Genomic DNA, 24,413 nt, shown 5'->3' with positions numbered 1-24,413 from the left:
AAATGCCGCCCCCTTTCCCCTCGCTTCAGCAGAACAATGACATGAAGGATGTAAAAAACAACAAAAAAAGAAAGAAAAAAAAGCAATGATTTTAGTTCATTTATTTTAGACAGCGCATATAAGTTGCATAAAACATGGAAAACGCATAAAAATCTTTCTGTTTCCTGCAGGCAACAAGCGATGTTTTATCGCTTCTGTCATCCTGTCTGCCCCCTTTGTGCCCACATGAGGTCCTTTGTTGATTTCAGCGGAAAAGTGGTGAAACACTGGATGTCTGTTCCCAGACTGTGCTGAACTTTCACCCCCCAAAATCTATCTTAATTCTGAATTATACGCAAAAATTCAAAATGAATAATACATTCCTTATTTTCTGTCCACAGTACAAAGGGTCGACCTTTGTTCCTCTTTGGAGATGAACGTTATGAATCTCAAAACAGCCAAATTTCCAGTGCAGCTGAGGCATAATTTCCAAGATAAAAGTAATTTTGCTTTGATGTCCTCTGGCTGCATTCCCCAGTGTTCCTCTTATTTCTCACTCTGTTCCCTTATTTTCCATGTTTGTTTTGAAAACTACACAACAAATGGCCATACACTTTATTACACTACGAGATCAGTGGCGTAGAAGCAACAAAAAAGGCCCATTCAAAAGAAAGACACAAATTTTCATCCAAACAGGAAAGACTAGTGAAAAATACATAAAATATAATAATGTAATAATTCTTATTTATTTGTTTGTTTATTTATTTATTTATTTATTTATTTATTTATTTATTAGCTTGCTGTAAATTCTATATTTATTTACCTAACTATTAAGTCACTATTTAGTTAGCTAAATTTGTAACTATCATTTTAAAAAAAAATATTTAGCTTACAATTGATACATTTTTATGTTTAGCAATTTATTGGTTTACTGAGCTATCCATCTCATTGATATATGTGACATTATTTTTTGCATGACAGCTGTATTTATATAACAAACTAAAGTTAAATGTTATATAAAGTTATATAATTACATGTTTTTTTTAATTTAATCATATAACTTGGTACAATTTTATTTATTTATTTTACTAACTAGATATTCAATAAGGGAAACTATACAAATAATAAAATAATCTTCATAAATAAATAAGCTTTACTTACTTATTTTACAGAAAATAAATTTAATTTATTTTATTTATTTAAATAAATAAAATAATCGTTTATTTTCAACTAACTAACTAAAATAATAATAATAATCTTAATTTCTCGTTTTCTTTTCTTATTTAAAATTTTTGCGTTCCAGCTAGATATGACGTCATAATCGCGCGATTTCTCTGGCACGTCATCCTCCATCGACGATCTTTTCACATTGTAAACATTTGAACCGGGGGGATCAGCGACGGAGCGAAGAAACTCATGGAGAATCTTGTGAAGGTAATGTATAAAAATACAAATCGAAAGCCTTTGTTTTTTAAACAAGTCTGAAACTGTTTCACTGCTCTGCGTCTGTGTTGTTTGTGTGTTAGCATGGGAGCATTAGCTTCTTACTGCGTGTTATCTACCTGTGTAAGAGTTGACTCTGTCATTTGAGTCAAACAGTCACAAAATAACACATTTCGGGACCTATTTTGCTTACATATGATGCTTGCATCTAATTCAAACAAATACACTCAGACATTGTTTTTGTAAATTCAGGATAACTTGACGCCACAACGGAATAGAAATATTTCTGTTGTAGCTATTTTCGTGGTCATAAGGATTCTGATACAATACCAAAATCTCCCTCTTTCTGTCTCAGAGGGTGACCTACTAAAAAATCCTTTTAGTGGAACATCACTAGATTCAATGTTAAGTTTTTTTTTTTTTTTTTTGCTCACATTAAATTATAAACAATTTGAATAACGTTTATTTATTTTTCAACAATTTACAACTAAAGCCATTTTGGTTCTCAGTAAGAGTAAACCAACAAGTACACAGTAATAATTAATTAAGCATTTACTATTTCAAATAAAAAATAGCAATTGGGAAAGCTTTCCACTTTATCAAAGACACACACACACTGAAGGAAAATTTAGAGACGAGTTAATTTGGCCCTACATATCAGCATGTTTAGATAATGTCAAATACCTGTGAAGGAAACTTAGAAATTTCTTAGAAATGTATTGATTTCTTTATTTGATTTCAGGATTTTGTGGGGGAAAAAAATCTCCCACATTTACTTTTGCTAATTTAGACAAATAGTTTCATATTACTTGAAGTTAGACAAATATATAAAGTAATATATAAAGTAAACCACAAGCACTTTTTATATCTTTTTATAACATAATTATATCTGTGATAATCAGTGTGCCATTATTTTTGCAGTTTTCTAGTGATCTTTTAGCATGTTTTAATTTAAAGCAATTAGATCAAACGATACAATTTGATTTTCAATTTTAAAATTTTTGTGTAATAACCTTTAGACCATGTAAAAATATTTTGACACAAATAACGTAAACCTGAAGTGGTGGTCTCAGTCTGTAATATACACCAACCACATAATACAAAAGCTAAGCAGGATATTAGTACCGAAACAAAGGTACAAAAATCTGGAATAATCTTTGACAAAACAGTTGAAGCAGCAATTATAACAAATAATTGTTTTTTTGTATTGACGGCAGAATTGAAAACTCTTTGAGGAATCATACCCAGAAAGGAAAAGAGCCTCCAAGCCTTCTGTGAATCATTGTGACTTTCATGCTGCAGCTCAGATCATTGAATGCACAATAGCTTTACATGACAGCTGATCCTGGTACTTTTGCAGAGAATTTGAAAAAAAAAGTGAGGCTTTCAGCATGACCGCATCTTGAACCAGACAATCAGCAGCACAACCAGCTGGTTTGGAAGGGAAAGACAACTACTTCACCTCCTGATCGGATCAAAATGCAAATAACTCTGAACAGGATTGCTGGAACTCTGAACAGGATTGCTGGATGTCTATTTGAAATATTCACAACTTTTAAAATTGGTATTTTTGTGTATTATGTGCGCCATCAACAGATTCATGGAGCTGGTGGCTATGACTCCGACTTCAGTGATGATGATGGAGAGGGAGACTCCTCGGAGAAAGCGAGAGAGAGGTAAAATGAAACCTTGAAGAGTTGAGTCGTGCGCTCATTGTGCTCAGTGAAGCATAGAAATGGTTTCTCTATTCAAATTTCGGAGGTTAACCATGCATCTGTTATACTCCTATAGTGTTCTGAGCAGATACATGTTTTATTTGCCACCTTTCTGTTTATCCGCCTTACATTCGGTGTTCATGTTTGACAGGAAACGTGAGGCGGAAATTTTACAGAAGCCGTTTGAAAAAGGTCGGCAGTCCAAGGTGGCTCACCGCAGTTTACACTCGTGTGAAGTGGACAGGTACTGTACTGCTGCCGGGGAACAACAAAACTTCTCCTGATGTGTGTTTGATTTTTTTATTTCCAAAAAAATGCTCTCAAGTTTCTGCATTTCATTGTATGAAAATCCAGGTGTAGAGTAGAGTTTTACAGATTTTTGTCTTTTCATGATAAACGGGGTAATAAACAGGGGCGAAATTCAATTTTATATACTTCCATTTAGAGATTTATTCCTTATAGAAGTCTCCATTTCCTTCTTATTGACTTGGAAAAAAAACCCAGAAAAATTTAAAATATAACCTTTGAATTTGGTGCTCATCTTTCAAGCCAGAGTCATTATTATGATTTATTCTTTTGAAAGTACAGCCTTTCCTGTTAATCCACCATGCCATAGAAATGTTGTTCAGAATAACTTCATTTTAATGTTGAAATCTCTGTTTTTCAGAGAGGAAGCCAGAAACAGAAGAGCACATCTGATTTCAATGAATGCTGTATCCTTTTCTGAATTACATGACCCTTGAACCTTTTTCACATTTTACCTTAGAACAACTACAAACTTCAGAGGATTTTGGTTGATTTTTCAGTGATAGAACAACAGAAAGCAACTAAGTATGTTCAATATTTCGACATTAACGTCAGTATCCGTCAGTGTTAGTGAATGATTAACATACTGATATTGGTCCAATAAGTAAACCTAAGTCAGAGAGTCAGTTTTACAGTAACAGAAGGGTAGGGAAATACATATGTATAATGTTGGTAAATATTGTTTATAACAATAATATTAATATCAGCATTGGCCCAAATTTTTATATTGGTGCATTTGTGAAGGTAACTCATGCATAAAAGTGGAGTCTTGGAAAATAAAACTTTGGCTTATTTACTGGGAAGAATGAAGTGATAATGAAGGTTTTTGAGCAGGTGTTTCTCTTGTGGAGTTGATAACGGAGGCCTCAAAGGAGATGTTTTTCTTCTCCTTTCCACCGAAACTCCTCTGAACTGGGTTTGATTTAGGGACATGGCTATCAATTAAACAGAAATGGGAGAAACTGAAAGAAACTCCCTACATGGGAGAGAGCTGGGTGGAAGGCACCATGTTCCTGACTGAAAAGGTATTATAAGAATTGTATGTGTTAAGTTTCACTTCTTCCTTCTTTCTTCCCTTTCTTCTCGCATGCTGATCAGCGTGATTAGATTTTCTAAATAAATTATATCTAAAGACAGATGTGCATTTCTCTGATTGATCCGGTGTGTCTCCCTTTATCAAAACGAAAAAGAATGTTCGTTTTACTTGCTTTTAAGTAACTATCTGAAAAGATGGATCATGAATTTGTACTTGGCCTCGACCTATGTCGCCATCAGCTTTGCACGTCTTGAAGTTTTCAAAATTTTGCCCGTTCTTCTTAGCAAAATTGCTAAAGCTCAGTCAGGTTGGATGGAGAGCTTTTGTGATCATCCGTTTTCAAGCCTTGCCACAGTCCATCAACAGGGAATGGCCATGAAGGTCACACTGCAGTGCATTCTGAGTACCTGGCAGTGGAAACGCTGAGAATATTGGCACAGATAAAATAGAGAAAGAGCATTCGAGAGGCAAACAGGGGCAGGAAATGGTGAGAAATTGTGAAAAGGACAGCTTTTTTTTCATGACAGGGTTTAAAAAGAGATTTAAACTTCCCAATATTGTTTGCACATGACATATCACCATGTTTGTTCACCAATGCTCTCTCTTAAACATTAGTGGCTTTCAAAGACTAGCTGCATTTATATTAAAATTGCATTAAACACACCCGTTTACTAATTTGGTAGCTTCTGAAGAAAACTGGTTCCTCTGAATTTTAATTAGAGCTTACACAGGGCTTAATAGAAATATATTTTTTCTCTTTTAATATTATTTGGAAGGGAAGAGCTAATATTGTTCCTTCTTTTGCTTGTAAAATGTGACTTATTTCACTTATTTGACTACATTAAAAGTCACGAAAAGAAGTTTGGAAATTGTCAGTATTTGCCAAGAAATGACTGATCAATTGATCCTGAATAAACACTTCCAGTTTGAGCGGCACAAGAAGTTTGTCGGTGACTACATTTTGTATTACGGTGGACAGATGGCTGACTTCAGACGCTCTGCGTGAGTATTCTGCCTTTCTCCTCAAAAATCTGTCGTCTGCTGACCCTCGTGGCTGAATTTGTTTTCTGTATTACGCCACTGGAGTTAGAGACGCGTTGTCACGATCCAGCTAAATACTTTGTTACAGTCGGTGACGGAGATCGTTCCCCCCCCCCCGAGTTATCTGCGCTTAAAATCTTCCTCGTTTGGCCTGTTGTGTATTTCAGAGCTAAAGACAAAACCGATCTGGACGTGCTGCGTGAAAATCACCGCTTCCTCTGGAGGGACGAGGACGAGGATGACATGACATGGTGATTCATCAACGTCAGCTGCTCGTGTTTGAAACTTCATTGCTTCAGACGCTCACCTCACATTTGAAAAATGCATTCTGGGTCTCAAATGTCTTCACTTGCATGCGCATGAGATGAGCCTGTTTATCACTTTTAGTCAACTTCTGACTTTTTGTAAAGGGAAAAAGAAATTGCCAAGAAGTATTACGACAAGCTGTTCAAGGAGTACTGCATTGCGGATCTCAGCAGGTACAAGGAGAACAAGGTGAGCTAAATACGTTTTTATAGTTGATCCCTTTTTCAAATTTCCTGTATAAAAAACTCTCCATACGGTAGATGTCTCACTTCTTCTGTGAGACATGGCAGAGTAATCCACTGTTTGACTCTGTCCTAGTTTCTTTAAGGATTCCATTAGATAATTGTCCCAGTGGTGATATAAAGTGTGAAGGTTAATATTTGCTTACTGACACTAATCTCCATCATAACCGGCCCGCTGTTGAAAGAGGTTGGTGGCATGATGGGTTTTTTGAGACTCTGTGGTGTCTATTTAAAAATCTGACAGTTCAGTTTGTTTAAAACGTCACTTTATTAATAATAGATGAAGTAGTGCTGTGAAATAGTACTGCCTCCCTTAAAGATTTTTTTTTTTCCCAGATTTTTGGTTTGTTTCAAGCAGCGATAACCTGAGTAAATGGAGAAAACATTTTTGAAATATACTTTTATTTATTAAGTAGGAAAAAAAAACTGTCCGAGCCAACCTGCCGATGTGTAAAATGTCAAGTTGTTTGCCTTGTAAAATGAATTAACTGCGATTAGTCACATTTTCTGGAGAGCTGCGTTCAATTCCATTAACCAAACCCAGTCCTGATTACTTCCAGAGTTGTAAAATCAGCAAATTATTTGATTAGGGTCTATCTGTGATAGACCAGACTGGTCCAGAAGAGATGAAAAATGCATCAGTCATCTTGGTCTGTCTGAAAAACAGTTGGAAGAATAACATGAATGATGACTTTTTATCTCTGTCCAACAGTTTGGATTTCGCTGGCGAACAGAAAATGAAGTTGTTTCTGGAAAAGGTAAGTCTCACTCCCTAATTACTGTAAAGTTGCTGTGTTTTTTTTTTTTCTTAAGCTTTTCTCCCCCTTTATGGATAGCTAAGCCCATAATCCTTGTCTTTATTAGCAGAAAATCCCTGAGGTAAACACAGTCTTCTTCACTTTTAGTTGCCCTTTTGCAAGCTGCACATTTCAAGTCAGTAGGATAGTTCTGGAACTTGACTTTCACTCACATAGAAACTTTAAATGTTTTATTCTTATTAATTTTAACATATTGTACATTTACTATTTTGAGAAAGGGCTCACTTTATTTAATACTAACTGATTTTAAATACACTAAACAGTAACATTTAGTACTTTTTTGATCATAATCATGACAGGAAGTTTACAAATGCATCCACTAGATGGGGACAGAGATAAAGACTCTTTGCTCATTACTTAACACAATAATGTTTCTTAACAAGTTCCCCTTCTCTAGAGACTTAGATGTGAGACTTTAGTTTTACACTTATATGAATATACTATAGAATATTCATTGTTTTTCTATGTTTTGTTTCTTTTACGTTTTCCTCACCTCACCTTCAGGGGATGCTCGAATAACCTTGATATTTTGACTCATTCAAAACGCTTTAGTGCTCTGTTTATGCCTCTCATCTTCATCCTCCCTCTGTTCTGTTGAGACAGTTTTAGGAAGAGCTTTGATGATTGCTCTCTATTATTTGTTGAGGATTAGTGCCACACCTCCTCTCCTCTGTGTGGCAGTGACTGATATTTATAGTTTTCACCGGGAAGGACAGTATCTGCAGCTTAGTGAGGGTGCACCTGCTTCGACAGCTCATTGATGTGCTGGGAGACATATTCATTTTATATTTTAATAATATCTCTGCCAAGGCGGGAGACACGTTCTCTGTGTTTGCAAGAATGTTTATGCAGAAACTGCCTTGTACTGTGGAGCATTTTCAAATAAAGAAGGGAGTTTACTTTAGTGGGGATCCAATGCAATATATTTCCAGCAGCTAAAACAGGACACCGACTTTATCTTAGGAGTTTTTAGTTCTCTTATGTTTACACCGCTGCAGCCCCACAAACATAAAGTGTGTCTGAGAAGGCTGACTAAGCCAATATATTGTTCCAGATTAAGACTGTGTAATCCTGGTCTCTGACAGTTCATCCCCTGTTGCAGTACTCTACAGGAAGTGGGATTAGATGGGTCAGATGCGCTTCACTTCAAGTGTCACCCCTTTGATTTGTGTGCTAATAATTCCCGGTGGGTCAAACTGAACCGCTGCTGGAAACACGGCACTCTCTCGCCTGTGAAATCAATACCAAACTTGACTCTGTAGAGCAGATATAGGATTCGCGTTTAGTTTTGTTGTATCCAGTTATGTAAATGAGGTTTAAATATGTGCTATAATAGAAGGAATACAACTTTAACACTGATTTGGCTTAAGCCGAGCAGAGCAAACACTCGAATTGGTGCAAAAATTCATTGGCAAGAAGATGTGTTTGATTTCCAGCAATTCTACGTGGAGTACGTGTTGTTAGTCCCAGCTCGTGTAATAGAAATGACATAACCAGACTAGATCTCTGTTTACAGATAAGTTTTAAAGGGCTGAACTTTCCCCCTGTCAAACTGACCTTTCCTACACGCATAAGGTCCATGCACTTTGGCTCTGCTGCAAACGTCTTTGTTCAAATAAAAGAGTTATGTTCCCGTTTGGTCATGTCCACCACTCTCCATCCAAAAAGGTGATTTGCCAGGACACTTAGCCTTCCTTTCATGGCTGCGGGGTGATGTAAGGTCGAGGAGTCAGACGTACTTTCAGGCTTTCTTTATACATCTTGCTTTAGACTTCTGTTCAGAAAATTATTTGATTATGTCACCATCTTCGCTGGTGAGCGGGGTTTAGAAAATATAAAAAATATATTATCCAGTTTGAATTATGGACTGCCTGACAGATTATATGTAAAAAAAAACAAACAAACAACAAAAAAACATTCAGAATAAATCTAAATGTGAAACGTTGATATTCTTATTTAAAGAAAAAAAGTATTTCGTTTTAATAAATTTTGGATTTTATGACAAATCAAATGCAATAAAGGACCTTGTTAACTTTCCCTATGGAAAAAATCTAAATAAATAAATTAATTAAATGCTAAGCTCTCCTGTTATGACACTATTGGAACTCTAGGTGGCACTTAATAAGTGCAGTGTGTAATTTATCACTTAGTGTACCATAATTCATCATTTAGCGGTGTGCAGGGGCGTTTTTAACATCTTTTTTTAAACTACCAGGTGCAGGAAGGAATTGTGATTTAATAACCATAGGGTTCACCATGTTTTATCTCATTAGCGATGGGTTTGCTGTGTTTTCATCGTTCACTCTTCACTGCTGCTCCGTTTTCGGAAAACCAGACCCACTCTGTGTACTGTTGACTTATAATGATCTGGAAAGCCTTCAATATTCTTCACATCATTAATGGCAAATATTCTTTGCAATTCTTTGGTGTGGAGAACCTTAAGTTATTTTTTCTACTTCAGAACACAATGAAAACACATCTATCTATTCATCCCTTCTGGAGTATTGATCATGTTTTTTGTCACACCACAAACTGTAATCTTGCTGATTTAATATTTTCATTTGTGTTTACTGGAACAGCCTTTGATTTGAACAAATCCTTCATATCTTATTTCTTTTTCTGTTTTTTTTTTTGTTTTTGTTTTTGTTTTGTTTGGCTAAGAGCGGTGCTAAATTAAATTACCCTCAAGATTGATGAAAAAGTAATGGATTTGTTTTGGCTCTCCGTTACCAAAATGTATTGGTGCTCTCATTACGTTCATTTTCTCTAATCAGTGTGTGATTGCTAACTAAGTCCATGACAAAATAATTTGATCAAACATCACTTTTCCTTCCAATAAAACATGTTGATTAAACTTTCACACTTTGAATGAGGATGTTAAATATTATAGCGGAGGTGCAAGACGCTTTGTCTCCCTCCCTTAAGCTGCGAGAACAAACACTCTTTGTATTTGTTTTTATCTGAGAGGAGTCGATGTACTGTAATAACTACACGGCCTTTTAGAGCTATTTTACAAATATCAGCATGTCCAAGGGCAGCGAACATCACTGTCTTCTCTTCTCCCTGCAAAGAAGAAATTCACAGAGAGTGCAATGTTTGTTTGCCCTCGAAATCAGCTTCTATACTCTAATCCTATTTTTTTCTTTTCAACTTTATCTGTGATTTTTGACATCAAACACCCTTCTTAGCGGCTTGCTGACACAGTAGTGTCGCCACTCTGGTGGAGATATTTGCCTGCAGCTGATAGGCCCCACTGGCATTTAGCTGACTTGTTTGTGAAAAGCTTGTGTGCAACTGACACCAGGCTTTTGTGTTTTTGCTCAGATTTTCAGTTTGTCTTGAAATTCTGTTATGCCGGAGCAGATGTTCAGCTGCAGTGCTGCATTCCCGGTCATGTTTTTCAGGGTTTTTTTTTTTTTTTCCTCTGGTATAAATTACACTTCAGTGTAGCTGTCAGCAGGAGGTCGGAGGGCAGCGGTAGATGATGTTAAGCTGCTTGTACGTGGGCGTCCCCAGATGAAATGGGGAATGGTCTTTGCTTGTGTAACATCTTGCAAGAAAAATGGTCTCTACATTCTTAAAGAGCAGGAATGAGACTCGACACACCTCTGCGTCTTCTGGGGGACTAACACTTTTAACTGGAGCACGCCAACTTTAGCTTTTTCACATTTTGTCACGTTGCAACTGTTTTTCAATTTGTCACGTTGCAGCCGCTGACTTCAATGGGTTTTATTTGGACTGACTATAAATGCGTATCACATCAGATTTGCCTTTGTGGAAAACAGGAGAAAACATGAGTCATTTCCCTTCTCCAAAATTATGCACTAAAAAAAAAGGAGTTTCTGATTGCAACTTGAGAAAATGTCAAAGAATTTAAGGAATAGTGTTATTTCTCAAGGTTATTTTTACCTTTTTACTGTGGTGTGTCTTGGATTTTCTTAAATTGTTCTAATAGATGAGATTGATGGAGGGCATTTAGAGCTTTCTCAGTAGTTTATCTCATCTGACTTCATTTTGCATTCTGGCTGTTTCCTTTAAGTTTCTGCTGAAGTAAAATGAAAGTGGCAAACCAATTTATAGGTGAAATCATCACTTCTTCTGCTTTAAATAATGTATTTAGCCAAGTCTTTGTTCCATGGAGTGTTTGTACTTCATAATTAGCAATACCCTGCTGGGCTCTGTGTTGCCAGACTGAATAGATCAGTTGCAATGTATCTATTAAATGTGATTTTTAAATGACAGCTCCCTGCTCCCGGGCTTTAATCTCAGGGACAAACTGTTTAGTATTTTCTGTTTATCTGAGATTGTGTGCTTTCAGATCTTTGTTTCTTAATGGAAAAGCGATCAGTCAAAAGAAATGGATACAATGCAGGTAATCTCAGTGGCGTCTGACGCTGTTTGCTCAGCAAAACAGGGTGAATGTTTGACACATTCAAACCGTAAAGCGAACAGAGAACGCATCTGGGTCAAGTGGATTAGCAGTTCCCCGTGTCGTTTGCAGAGTTTTAGAAGTTCATATGCACACATCGAGGAAAATCAGCTCCTCACAGGCCAGCAGCAGGCGCTGAGAAGCATGTTGGGTAGCGTTGCGATGACCAGCCATTTTGAAGAGCAGCTCCGCATTTTAGAAAATTTGCCTGCATCCACATTTCACAGAAAGTTTGTTGATGACATATTTACGTCTATCATGTCTCGGTTAAAATCCCTGGGGTATTTCTGACTGCTATAATAAACATTCCCTCCCCCCGAACATGTTCTGGATCTTTCTCCCAGCAGAACATGCCTGAAAAATCTCCGAAGGGAGGAACTCAGGGAGCATCCTGATCAGATGTAGATTAACCGAGCAGCCTTGAGATGTCCTGTTGGCAGTTTGTCACGGGCCATGTAGGGACTCACATGGTGGAAGAAGGTGCACTTGTTGGATGAGACCAAAGTTAAAATTCTTTGGATAATAGGCGAATCCCTATGTCTGGAGGGATGATGTCGCAAATTATACTGAACAAAACACCTTGGTTGTGTCACTTGGTAGAGGCAGCATCATGCGGTGGTGGATAGTTTTCTTCAAACGGAGACAGGAAGGTAGATCAGAGTTGACGGGAAATGGATGAAAGAAGATTTGAGACTTGGGGTGGGAGGTCGACTTTTCCTGCAGGACAACGACCCTAAACATAGAGCCAGAGCTTCAGTGGAAGAGAGGGCGTTACTGTGAGCACTAGTCACTGTTTGGTATTCACAAATTCATCTATTTGAAAATGCAGCTTGGGAAACTGAAATACCAAAACTCAATGCGACTTGACATAGCATTAGCTGTCATTTGCAAGGTAGCCAATTGAGGAGATTCCCTTGAGAAGTGTACATGCTAGCTTCTCTCTAAGAGCTAAGACAGTTTCCACTCTGGACATTAATGCATATTAAGGTATATTTGATGTTTGAACTGTTAATATAGGCAGTTATAAGTGTTTTTAGAGAGGTCGCAAGTATTTGTGGATTTTAGCTCAACATACCCCAAAAGACTTGCAGCTGCAATTTCAATAGATTGTATTCTTATAAAGCATTTACTGATGCAGCTTGAATGTACTCGATACATCCCATGGTTCTTTGGTGAAAGAAAACATAAAAGCATGAATCATTTCCCTTCCTCTTCACAATTATACTCTACTCTGTGTTGGTCCTTCACATAAATCTGCGAACAAGATCGTAAGAAGGATCTGACTGAGATCAACTTCAGATGGATTCTGAAAATCTCAGAGTCTAGTTTCAGCATTGATGTTTAAAGAAAAAACATTTTCCTGGCTATTTAGTGCATATTTACAAGATGCTTGCAGAGGTTCAGCGTTAGACTATTCAAACTGTGTGATGCGTAAGAAGTCTCCTGCTGGAACATCTCTCTGCTGATGAGGTTAATTGGCGGCAGGTCAGTAACATAATTAAAGATAAAAGGAGCATCCCACAGAGGCTTTTAGACTTAAAGATGGGTAGACCTCACCTCTGTTGGAGAGGGGATGTGAGAAGGTGTTTAATCAGTTTAAAAGATAAAATAAACAAAATATACAACAAAACTTTTTAGATTTCCCAATTTGTTTGGATGGTAAACCAGAAAAAAAAAAAAAAAAACTCTCTATATCTGGTGATCTGATGAACGGGACTGAAACCCAGCACTGATTGGCTGTAATGTTCAGGGCTTTTAGCCAGCATCAGATTAAGAGTTTGCTTAAAATCACTGTGAGTTTGCCAAATGATCTAAAAACGTAGATCTAATAAAAACCAAAGCTTCTTCTGGAAGTGCCTCTGGCTGTCTTAAAAGTTATTAATGATGAAATTGAAGCAGAATGTAACAACTCTCCTAAGGTCCTCTGGGTCAAAATCCAAAAGCGTCAAAGATGAAATACTTTCCTCTTTTTTTATTGCATGTACTATTTTTGTTTATCTGAACTAGACAGATGCTCTTGTTTTTTTCTCAGAAAGCAAAAATAATTCAATCAAACAAATTGCTCTGCGTCAGTTGTTATCATGTAAGATTCAGAAATGATTTCACATGAGTCACGAGTATCTCAGAGTGATTTTGAAAATGAATACCCGCTGACTCAGGCCTCAAACTCTGACTTTATCCAGTGACCGTTAATCATGCAGCCATCTGTCCTGCAGTAAATGTCTGTCTTGATCTCAAGCTGCTGGCTGGTGGCATAATTAGCCATTGACGTAAGAGGGAAGGAGTTTCCCCTCTTAGCGGGCTTTACTTAGCCAACCTGTTGTCAGTTTCAGTTTTTTTTTTTTTTCTTTTTTTTCGTAGACCCATGTGAGGCTTACCCGACCTTAAGTGTGGGAACAGTTAAACCACAATGGACGTCGTTTACCTTATCTTTAAATTATTTCAGTGGGCATTTAAATAGAAGTTAAAGCAGAAATGCCCCCTTTGTGCCGCTTAAAAAGAAACCCTCAAAACACATAAAAGCGACTAAATTGGTCCATTTTATTTTTCACATGAGACATTGTAGCGCCCGGGGGGCTGGAGGCTGACAGAACTAAGCGAACAATTCTGGCCTTGATTATATTTGAGTTTTTGGCATTTATGCTGTAAAAGAAATTGCCTGAACACAGATTTAATATGAATTTTACTCTGCCAGAGTTGAGGTTGTGTGTACCTCTGGTGGGGGTCAAACTTGCACTGGTGTGCCCTTTGAATATATGATATTCTTTTATATTGGACACTGAGCTGGTTCTCCAATGCTGCAGGGAGTTGGAACTTATTCAAGGGCAGTTTGTCGCACAAGAAATGCTTTTGTGATCTTTTCTTTAGCTATAAACACCACTGTTTATGTACATACATTAGATATTTATTAGGATTTTATATGTATAATAAAGACTTGGAAAACACCACGGACAAATTCCCAGTTTATTGCCAATGTTAGAGTTAATGGGCAGAACAGCATACTATTGTCTCTAGGTGGAAGTTGTTATTGACACTAATTTGACAGTGTGATGGGATGAGGGCTTTAATTTGAATTGATGACGCAAAACCAGAAAGTTCTTTTTAAATTGCTTTAGGGAGTTATTTATCATAGGGAAAGTTCTGGTAAAAAAAAGTTTAACAATAAAGTTTATCTCGGGGAGCGGGGGGAAAAAAGTGGCCCTGGGTAATGATGTGAGGACAAATCTTACAGAAAAAGTTGTTTGCCTGATTCATAAACTTTACTTGAACGTCATTAATTTCAGTTGCTGTGCATGCAGCTCCAAGGCAACTGCAGCCCAACACACGGAGCATTAAGCACTGCAAATACCAGCACAGTCTCCATCTCAACGTGAAACTCACTGGAAGGGGTGGAGACGCTCACATTGGTCAGAAAAAACAGATATTACACAAAATAATGACCTTTTTATGCTATTTTAGCCACTGTGCAAACAAAAATAGACTCTTATTGGCTTTTTTTTGTGACATTATGGGAAATGGACTTAACTTTTCTGACCACTCAAAGTGACATTCCCACTTTTAGACTCACAAACATTTATACACCAATACACAGATCGGTTTAGAGTAGACATGCCAAGTATAGCGTTTGTGTTTTCTCTCCCGATGGCAAATCCTGTAATTGTTACAACTTCGGACCAGAGCCAGACGTCTCTTGGTTTTTTTTTGTTGCTGTTGTTGTTGTCTGTTTTTTTTTTTTTTTTTAGCTGACGTCATTGCTTCTTAATCTCACACGTGAGTCTGCCTTTTGGCTGCAGCGGCCTGAAGTGGCAGCAGCCAGCGTCACCTCAGCCGATTGCTGAAAGCATCTTGAGCTGCTGCAGGTGAGGGCGAATGTCGCTTTTCCCACAGTGGATCCCCTCCTGTCCCCGAGCCAAGAGCGGAGCGCTATGACGCACTCGCTCCTTCTGGTGCAATCTGGAGGAACCCCGGAGACCAGATCAGTGCACCTTAAGCTTCTCTAGGGATAATAGACGGGCTGTGCAGTGGCTAGAGGGTGGCCCTGGGCCATGAGGAGAGATGAAATAAGGGAGATGAGAAGGAGCTTTGTTGATAAGGTGGAAGGAGTGCAGAGATAGGTGAAGAGGGGTGAAAGAACGGTTGACACTTCTGGAAGTTTTGTGAAATCCCCACTTCTCAAATAAAACTTTTATGTCTTTATTTCTAATATTTTCCCTGTTAGGCCTCTGACTCAATTGATTTTTATGTCTCACTTTGTGCATATCGAAATAGAAGTCGGCGAATAAGTAGGGGGAGGGTAAAAAAATGTGCCTGTAAACTTTTGCAAAGTGCTGCATGTACTTTGATCTTTCAGGCCAGTTCCAGTGTGGGAACAAACACTGTGGAAAAGAGGAGGGCCTGAAAAGCTGGGAGGTGAATTTTGCCTACGTGGAACACGGGGAGAAGAGGAACGCTTTGGTCAAACTCAGTGAGTTTGAAAATCTGTTTTAAATACGTAATTGGGTATGTGTTAACCCAACGCCGTGGCTGATAATGCACCTGTCTGTCACCCCCAACCCATAATAACACTCTTCCAGGTGTCACACTGCAGAGAATCGCGTTGAAATTACTGTAATTTGCGGATCCGCCAAGTCAGTCAAGCTGAGAATGACAGGCTCTTTTAACGAGCTCAAGTGGCAGGTCAACGCCAAACATAAAATACAAATCTAGTTTTTGCTACGTATGAGCCCAATTTGTGACTGTTTAGGAAAAAAAAAAAAAAGATTATGCTTCACCAAGAAGATGTCAGAGAAACAGAATGATTGGAGCAAAGCAGCCAAATGGCTTTCTTAAACAAAATATCCACAGTGACAGTAATGTTGAATAGTTTTAAACCTCTTATATTCTTTATGCTTTCCTTCTAAGCATCCAGACTTTGCAGTAACCTTTAAAGGTGCTTTGATCATTCCACTCCTTTGAAGGCTTTTTAAAGTTTTACCTTGGATTTTGGCTGCTTGTTCTTCTGTTTATCCTGTCAAGTCCTTGTACCCAGTCATGGTAGCATACATTACAGTGGAGAGGACGGCGGATTCACAGAGAACATTTCTAGGGTCAGGGAATGGGACGCTAACATCTGTGCAGTCCTCATACATCCTGGACTCAAATCCCTCGTTTGTGTGCGCAGATTTGATGAGTAAAGCTGATTCTGATATTGTCCAGCGCTTGACTGCAAATCACAAAACTCAGTAGGTGAAGGAGAAAAGAAGTATCAAGTTAGAACAAGAAAACCTAAGATGAACAGTATCTGAAAGTTGTTTTTAAGTAAAACATAGTTAACAGGAACCGGCCCTAAGAGAGGTTTGTTTATATCCCTTGGCCTTTTTTCAAGTGTTGTCAAGTTACAACCACAAACTTCATTGTATTTTATTGGGACGTTATGTGATAAACCAACACAAATACAAACAAATTACAAACAAAATTGGTGTCCATTTTTATTCACCCACCTTGACTCTGATCATCTCGAATAGTACAAGTTGTAGGCAGTCGCCTAATTCATAGTATGTATGTGTCTTGAAGTGAAACCCTGGGCTGCACTCAATAGCAATCAATAACGTTTTTCACTTTGAAAGTGTCACCTTTGTCCTTACTTGTCTAGAAAGATGAGAGATGAAAAAAAAAACAAAAAAAAAACAAAAGGGAGAAACATTTTCCAGTTCTGTGCAACACAGAAAGAAAGACCGCTAAGTGGGTTAAGTCCTCCACCTTCACCTGTCACCTCCACTCACTCTGCCTGCAGCTAACGCTAAGTCAGATAACATTTAGCTTTCCAGACTTGTCTCGTCTGTTGAACTTGTTACCAGCCTGTATTATTATTTGTTGGACATGAAGCAGTTTGTAGTTCAGGGTTTACATGTAAGTTTCATTAAAATGCTATGATGGTGCATCAGTTATAGCTTCATTTGCTAATGAGCTGACACAGGCATTTTTTTTGCAGCAATAACATGTGAATATGATATCAATGGTTGTGAAAATAGTCTGAGTGTTACCTCCCTCAAAGTAGACTAGTCTTGTCTTGGGTTAGGTTATAAAACAAACTCCCCAAAGCGTTGAACATTTTCCAGGGCACTGTTCAAGCCATCATCTAAAAAAATCTGAACATTTTGAGGACTTAGAAAGTCCTAATCAAAGTTCAGACCTGAACCCAGTTGAGAATCTATGACAAGACCTAAAAATTGCAGCTAAAAGATGCAATCTTTGTAAAAAAAAAACATTGGGCAAAAACTTTAAGAAGTGGGAGGCTGATGGAGGCATACCTGCAGCTGAAATCGAAGCAAAAAACTGTCCTCTGAAAGTATAAATTTGTGGGGACTGAATACAAATGCACACGTCTCAGAATTTTTAGTGCGAAACATTTCGAAAACCAGTTATCGTTTTTCTTCTGCTTCACAATTATACAACACTTTGTCCTTTTCTGTCACGTAAAATCTCAATAGAATACATCAAAGTTTGCGGGTGTGGTGTGACAGAACCTTGAAAATTTCTAGGGTCATGCATAAATTTACTAGGTACTGAACTGAATGCTAATTTTTTTTAGTCAATATAACTGTAGCTTATTCCACAAGTTAAGGAGCCTTTTATGCCAGAATGATTCATGTTGACTTAAGTGGATTAATAAATGAACAAAAATAGTCCTTGAAAATGATCAGATACTTCATCAAAAATAAGACAAATAGCAGCCATGATTCAAAAAAACCTTAAAAGTTCAACAGATGTTGATCAAGTATAAATCCATCCATCCGTCTGTCTGTCCATCCGTCCGTCCCTTCATCCGTTTTCTTATCCCATTGGGGTCAAGAAGGGTGCTGGTGCCTATCTCCAGCTGTCAACAGGTGAGCGGTCGCCAGTCCTGAAGTATAAAGTCTAAAAGGTTTAGGGAGGAGAGAAATACACTTCTGATAATAAAACAAAGAGAATTATGTGTAAATAAACTCCAGATCAAAATGCCAGACTTCATCCTTCCATTTAATTTGCATCATAACCACAAGGAGGTCAGCGGTACTGACATTGTTTCTTTTTTTAGGACTGTGTCCTGAATGCTCGTTCAAACTCAACTACCATCACAAGTAAGCCCACTTACATTTGATCTTTAATATTTAAAAAAAAAAATCTAGGTTATTTGGCTCTCTAAGACATATTTCTGAGACTGTGGAGAGTGTGCACTTGTCTGCTCAAAGTAGGGCAGACCACCACAGACAGCGAGCACACAGTGATGCGGTGCTAAGGGGCTTATAAATCCAGCCTCGGCTCATAACTGCTGTCTGAAATTACCAGCGATGTTGTGATGACTATCAAAAATAATTAAAAACCAATATGCTTTTGCTTTGATTCATTCTGTGTTGCTTTTTGTGCAAGGGTTAAGAGTTTACCATGTTCCATTTTGGTCAATCTGTGCTTCTTTTCAGGAGAAAGGAGGTGAAAGTGAAGAGGAAAAGAAAGATCTCCGAGGAGAACGAAGAACCAACAAAGAAGAAGAGAAAGAAGAGGAGGAAATCCTCCTCTCATTCTAAAAAACACAGACACAAGAAGCAGAAAGGTACCGCTGCTGCTATTTAATGAATCTACCACTCAGAAGCAGCTTTGTTAACATTTAATTATTTTTTATTTTTATTTTATTGAAATTTTATTACTCTATCTGGCATTTTCCACAGGCCGCTCTACCTCCTCCAGCAGTTCGGAGTCAGAGGGGCAAAACTCTGATAAAGGTGGCGCACACAACTCCAAATTACACACCCACAGATCACTTTCACACTGAAAAAAAAAAATCCAATTTTTATCCCCTTCCTTGGACATTCAGATCGCTTTGCTTCCAACTTTTTTGACTGAAAACACGCTGACAGCTCCTCCTGGAGGCACATAGGTTAACCCTGCTGTTAATGCTAATCGGCTGACAGCGGGTCTGTCTTCCTTTGGCTTTTATTTATTTTTTAAAATGTTTTTATCTCCACTTTTATTTAGTCGTTCGCTGTGAACAGCGTGACATAAGGTGCGCCTCTGCCCCCGTGCGTCTTTGTTTTGTTTCGTTCCTTGACGGATCACAGGGCAGGGAAGGTGAAAATGTACACGAGGAGCAAACTTCCTTGTTATATAATTTAGCTCAGCATGCTGTGAGAACCGTAAACACACAGATGCTCTCTGTTTGCATTTGTATTTGAAGCCGGTGGACTTTGGAAATGAGCACCAGACCTTTTTAGGAATGTAAGTTGTTCACAGACGTAAGGAGCTAAAGACGAGGCTGAAGTAGGAAACACACAGCAATAATTAACCTGTTTCCACTCGTAACAAGTTATTTTACCCCAACGGACACAAGAACCAACTTTCATTTATTCAACAGCCGTCCTGGAAGGTTGCTTAAAGAATCCTCTCACAGAGGAAATGACCCTCTTTTGTTCCCAGTGACCTTTGTTCTGGTTTTGTGTCCTTCATTTTTTACTTTGTGACCTTTCACCCCTTCGTCTCTAGTTTTCTACCTACTTTCTCTATGTATCCTACCTCTTTTCCTTCTTTTTTTCCATGCTTCCTCCTGTCTTTTACCTGCCTTTTTTCCTTCCTTTCTTCTTTCTTTACTTCCTCTTTCCTTTCCTTCATTCCTTCGATCTTTCTTTCTTTTGCATTACATTTTTGTAAAAGAACACTGTTCACTATTATCTTGTTTTCTATTAAACTCCCCTAACAGACAGTGAAGCTGGGAATGAACCAGACAGCCAATCAGAAGCTGACCACTGGCGAGGCCCCGCCCCTGCTGTGGAGGAAAAATCGAGGTGAGGTTAATGGACTAATCTTCATATATTATCTGCCTCTCTAAGCTCTCGAATGTGTGTTTTGGGGATAACGCAGCATGTAGCTCATTTGGATGTTTGCCACCGCGTTTTTTTGTTTTGTTTTTTTTAAGCTGTCAGGACAGGTGGGAGGCGAAACCTTTAACCTTCAAGAGCCCTTTTTTGAAAAGTTTTCCGCATGTAAACCTTTCTCCCGTTTCCTGCTCCCCGTTTCTCACCGTTTGTGCTCTGAGTCATTGTTGGAAGCCGACAATCATCTCACTTCATGTAGAGTGCTGATGCTCTGCCAGAGTTAATCACAGCCCCCCTATTCGACTGTTTTACGTCAGCACTGAGCATGACAGGAATTGACATGTCTGTGTTTTGGTTGTTTCATCTGTTTAGGGAGGAAGAGTTTGATGACTACTTTGAAGACATGTTTCTTTGAATCTGCTGGTATCAGCGGCAACCCTGCTGTGACTACACTGCCTTTTGTATCCCACTGATATTAAGTATGTTCTATTTGGGTCTTGCGTGCATGAAATAAACATAATGTTTACCCTGCCTCTCCGTGTCAGTTTTCTGTTTACATATCTCGGCTTCCTTTGTGCTTCGCTCTCCGCACCGTCGTGATGAGAATAATTGGAAGTGGTTTGAGTGCTGTGTGTGGCTCCTGGCATGGTGAGGCATGATAAAAGGAGCTGTTTTGTAAAAGTATTCACACCATTTTATTTTTGATAGCTCTCAGTCATTGTTCAACATTTTGTCGCGTTATAACCACAGCGTTCAGTTCATTTTTAAAATGCATGTATCTATGTAGATTTATACGGGTTAAACCTCACACCAAAAAAAGCTTGAAAATCTGACAGAGCAGCAGTGAGAGGGAAACTGACATGAAATATTCAGTCTTCTGAAGCTGGTGATAAAACCCAGGAAATTTTACTCGTCGTTTACAATTTAGCGCCTCTTCAGCGCCAAGAGCTAACATCAGTTGAAACCCAACAAAACGAATCGAATTCAAAAATACTTTATTGATCCCAAAGGGAAATTGAATGCCATTGTAACTTATTTAATTAAAACGTTATTGAAATTAAAAAGCTTGAGTGGATTAAGACTATAAACAGACTTCAGATCACTTTAGTCTTATGTTGTCATAAAAGGCCATGTTTTATTTAGACTCTGGTCTTTCCAGTGGCGTAACACATGTTTGATAAGTGACCTTAAATGACTCTCCTGGATGCCCTCTAGCTCATAAAAACTACAAAATGCATTTTAAAATGAGGCACTGCTGCCAGATGATTTAAAACAATCTGGCAGCTACTTTCAGGTGTGTTATGAAGTGTTTTATTGGCCAAACTTTTAATGGACTTCCCGTTGAGATCTTCATCTATTAGAAACGGGATTATACGACTATTAGAGAACGTGTCGCTAAAATCTGAATGTATTGTGATGACACTCGGGTTTGAAGCTTTTCACTTGTATCTGCAATTATAAACAGAGGCTTGAAATCAGAAATGATGGGCTCATTTAAGCAGCTTACTAGCACTGCACAGATTAAATACTTGACATGCATAACACAGGGGAACAGCAATACGATAAAGGCAGGTTTTCATGGAGCTGTTTTCCCCGTATGTAGCGTTATTATAGATGACACTGAAAGGAACGTCAGGAGACAAGTTGAGATTTAAAAACCAAGAAAAGTTTCTAAAAGGACAACACAAGGAATTGCTAAAAAGGCAAATCGAGGCTTCAAAAGAACTTTAGCAGGATTTATTTTCTTGACTCAATGTTTTTCAGTGCAGCAGGAGCTTCATAAAATAATAAGGAAAAAAAAATAAATCCTGCTCCCTCAAAATTTACTGTCAGATATTTGCAAACATAAATCAAAAAGATCAAATTCATTTGTGACTTTGCAAGCAAGTCATGAGAGCTAATAAACTTAATATGGAACAGATGACAACCAAAAGCAGAGCTTTTCTTAATGATCAGAAATGAGAAAGTCATTGGAAGCTTGTTGTCTTTTAACTGTTCACCAGAAAAAAAAAAAAAAACATCTAACAATGGAACATTTTTGTAAAGAATATAAACATGAGAGAAATAGTACATAGAAAATCCCAGAAAAAGTTAAGCTTTCTGTTTACTTCAGTCAACAAATAGGCTGCAGATTAGCTCCAAACATCCCTCAGTCCAAGGGCATACTGAAGTGGTCAGCTCACAGAAAAGGCAGCTACATGGGGCTGTTAGAAGATTAAGCGCCGTATCTTAAATAAATACAATTACTTTACCCCTTTGATGCTGCCTATCTTCTTTTCCCTTTCTGCCTTGCTTTTCAAACAGGGACTCATGTTGGTTTAAAGTACGGAGAATGATACGGCGCATGCCCTTCCCCCACTTGTTGCTTTGCACTGTCAATCATGGGGCTAGAAGAAGGCTAGTCTTATACTTAGAAAGGATACCAGTAAAGGGGTAAAAATTAAAGGAGCATGTTCCATCATTCTTTTTAAGTTGTGCATATAGACTTATTTCAGAGACAGAATATTTAGGTTATGAAACATTAATACATCAAAAGCATGTGAAAATGAATTTTAAAACAACCATTTGCGTCAAGCCCACTAAAACGGGAAATATAGGGTATGTACTGGTGCTGTCTGAAAATCTCTCGTAAAAAATCAGAGAATGGACTGAAAAAAATGTCAGCTGATTGACAGTAGAAAAAAAAAATTAAGAAAATTGTTTCCATTACTGTATTTTCTGTATCTTTATGATCTAATCACCAGCTGATATCCTTCTGCATGGCTTAAATTGTTGCACATTTTTTTGCTTTTGTGTCTGAGCCAAAGGAGTGAGTGTGTTGTCTGATTTAATATTGATAGTTTAACTCTCATTACATGTGTAGCCTTGGCATGAAATCACTTTCTGGGGTCAAACAAAAAAACTACCTGTCACATCGCTTGGAATCAAATTTTGATAAGTACAGAACTATAGAGTCATTAAACCAAAACATGAGTTGAAATTGTTGAGAAAAGTGACAAATAAATATTTCCGGTAAGTGGCTGGTACATACTAGGGAACATAAGGGAAACAATGCTGGTCAGAAAGGGAGCAAAAAGGACAACATCTGCTTAAAGTCTGACAGAATTTTAATGTTCTCAAATACATTTTTTGTCCCATCTGTCATCTGCCTTTCGGGTAAATTACAGGCAGCCATAGCTTACCAGGGAGAGCTTTTAAATCCCTCCATAGAGTGCCTGTTTGTAAGGTCTTCGAGCTACTCAGACATTTTTCCTAGCTTATGTCACCTCACTAAACAGACATATTTGTTTACCTTATGAACTTAAAATCAAGCTGGAGACTTTGGCATCATTATTTTCTAAAGTACTGTCATCCCAAATGTATTCCTCTACTTATGTTAGTAGATACAAGTGTAAGCTGAAAGCCTTGACACATTCAAAAGGCGATGTCGATAAAAGCCCTTTCAGGTAACCCTGTTAAAACTATTGCCAGCATGCAACAACAATACTTTGGCTTAAAATCCTTTTGTTAACACTATAATACAGTGTTGTTTGTGATATTTTTGCTCAAAATGATCAAACTGTATCTTATTCCTATGTCTAGCTCCTTCATCCAAATTTAAGCAGAGAAAAATGTTCTTTTGACAGAGTTGTGTAAATACAGGCTGCAGTCAGTAAAAGGAAATCTCACTCTTGCCTAAATTGGGGAGCAAACTGTCACGTTGATTAAACAGTCAGACGAAGATCCTGTAAAATGAAACCTTTTAAGCTTCTTCCATCTTGTGAGATTATGCCTAAGAGGCATCCTTCATTTTAAAGGCAAAAATATTTTGCAGTTCATAAACCTTGTTAAAAGATGACAAAGCAGCACAAAATTTCGAGCTTCCTGCATGCAGAATATGCTGAAAACAGACCCAAGCAGCAGCAGCAGTGAATCAGACAGGGATCAGAATCAATCCACTGATCCTCTTTCCCCCCCAGAGGCTCATCCTCCTTTGGAGACTTTAAGATCCTGCACGATATATGACTAAGAAGGAGCGCCACCGCAGCCCCTGCTGAACCCGCAGGGGGAGGGAGGACGCTCGAGTCGGTGCCTGCACGACTCCAGATAACGCTTCACCTTTGTGCCAGAGCCATTTTTCATAATGAGAAATGAGTTACTCTTTATTTTTTTAAACCTCCTTCCTACATTTACTTACAGATATTACATTTCATGACTTGTACATAAATTTGATGTCATTTTACACATTCAAAGACAGAACTCTAGCGTCGTAATGACAATTCTTAGGATAAGT

The 24,413-nt window shown here is 38.0% G+C and overlaps 1 protein-coding gene across 1 annotated transcript; it reads left to right on the top strand.

Annotated features, from left to right (window-relative positions):
• The first annotated feature begins 1,298 nt into the window (after positions 1–1,298).
• fra10ac1 (FRA10A associated CGG repeat 1) lies at positions 1,299–20,673 on the top strand. Its single transcript, XM_007571135.2, has 14 exons — positions 1,299–1,413; positions 3,019–3,098; positions 3,289–3,381; positions 3,805–3,850; positions 5,405–5,481; positions 5,688–5,771; positions 5,931–6,015; positions 6,781–6,826; positions 15,667–15,780; positions 18,373–18,415; positions 18,755–18,885; positions 19,001–19,054; positions 20,026–20,110; positions 20,513–20,673. The coding sequence occupies exons 1-14, from the start codon at positions 1,396–1,398 to the stop codon at positions 20,553–20,555; spliced, it is 999 nt and encodes a 332-aa protein (XP_007571197.1). The 5' UTR covers positions 1,299–1,395; the 3' UTR covers positions 20,556–20,673.
• Positions 20,674–24,413: the final 3,740 nt, after the last annotated feature.

Source organism: Poecilia formosa, unplaced genomic scaffold, assembly GCF_000485575.1.
Source record: "Poecilia formosa unplaced genomic scaffold, Poecilia_formosa-5.1.2 Scaffold274, whole genome shotgun sequence".
NCBI classification, from domain to species: Eukaryota; Metazoa; Chordata; class Actinopteri; order Cyprinodontiformes; family Poeciliidae; genus Poecilia; species Poecilia formosa.
The sequence above is the reverse complement of the archived record's forward strand: the minus strand, read 5'-3'. Positions and strand labels throughout refer to the sequence as shown.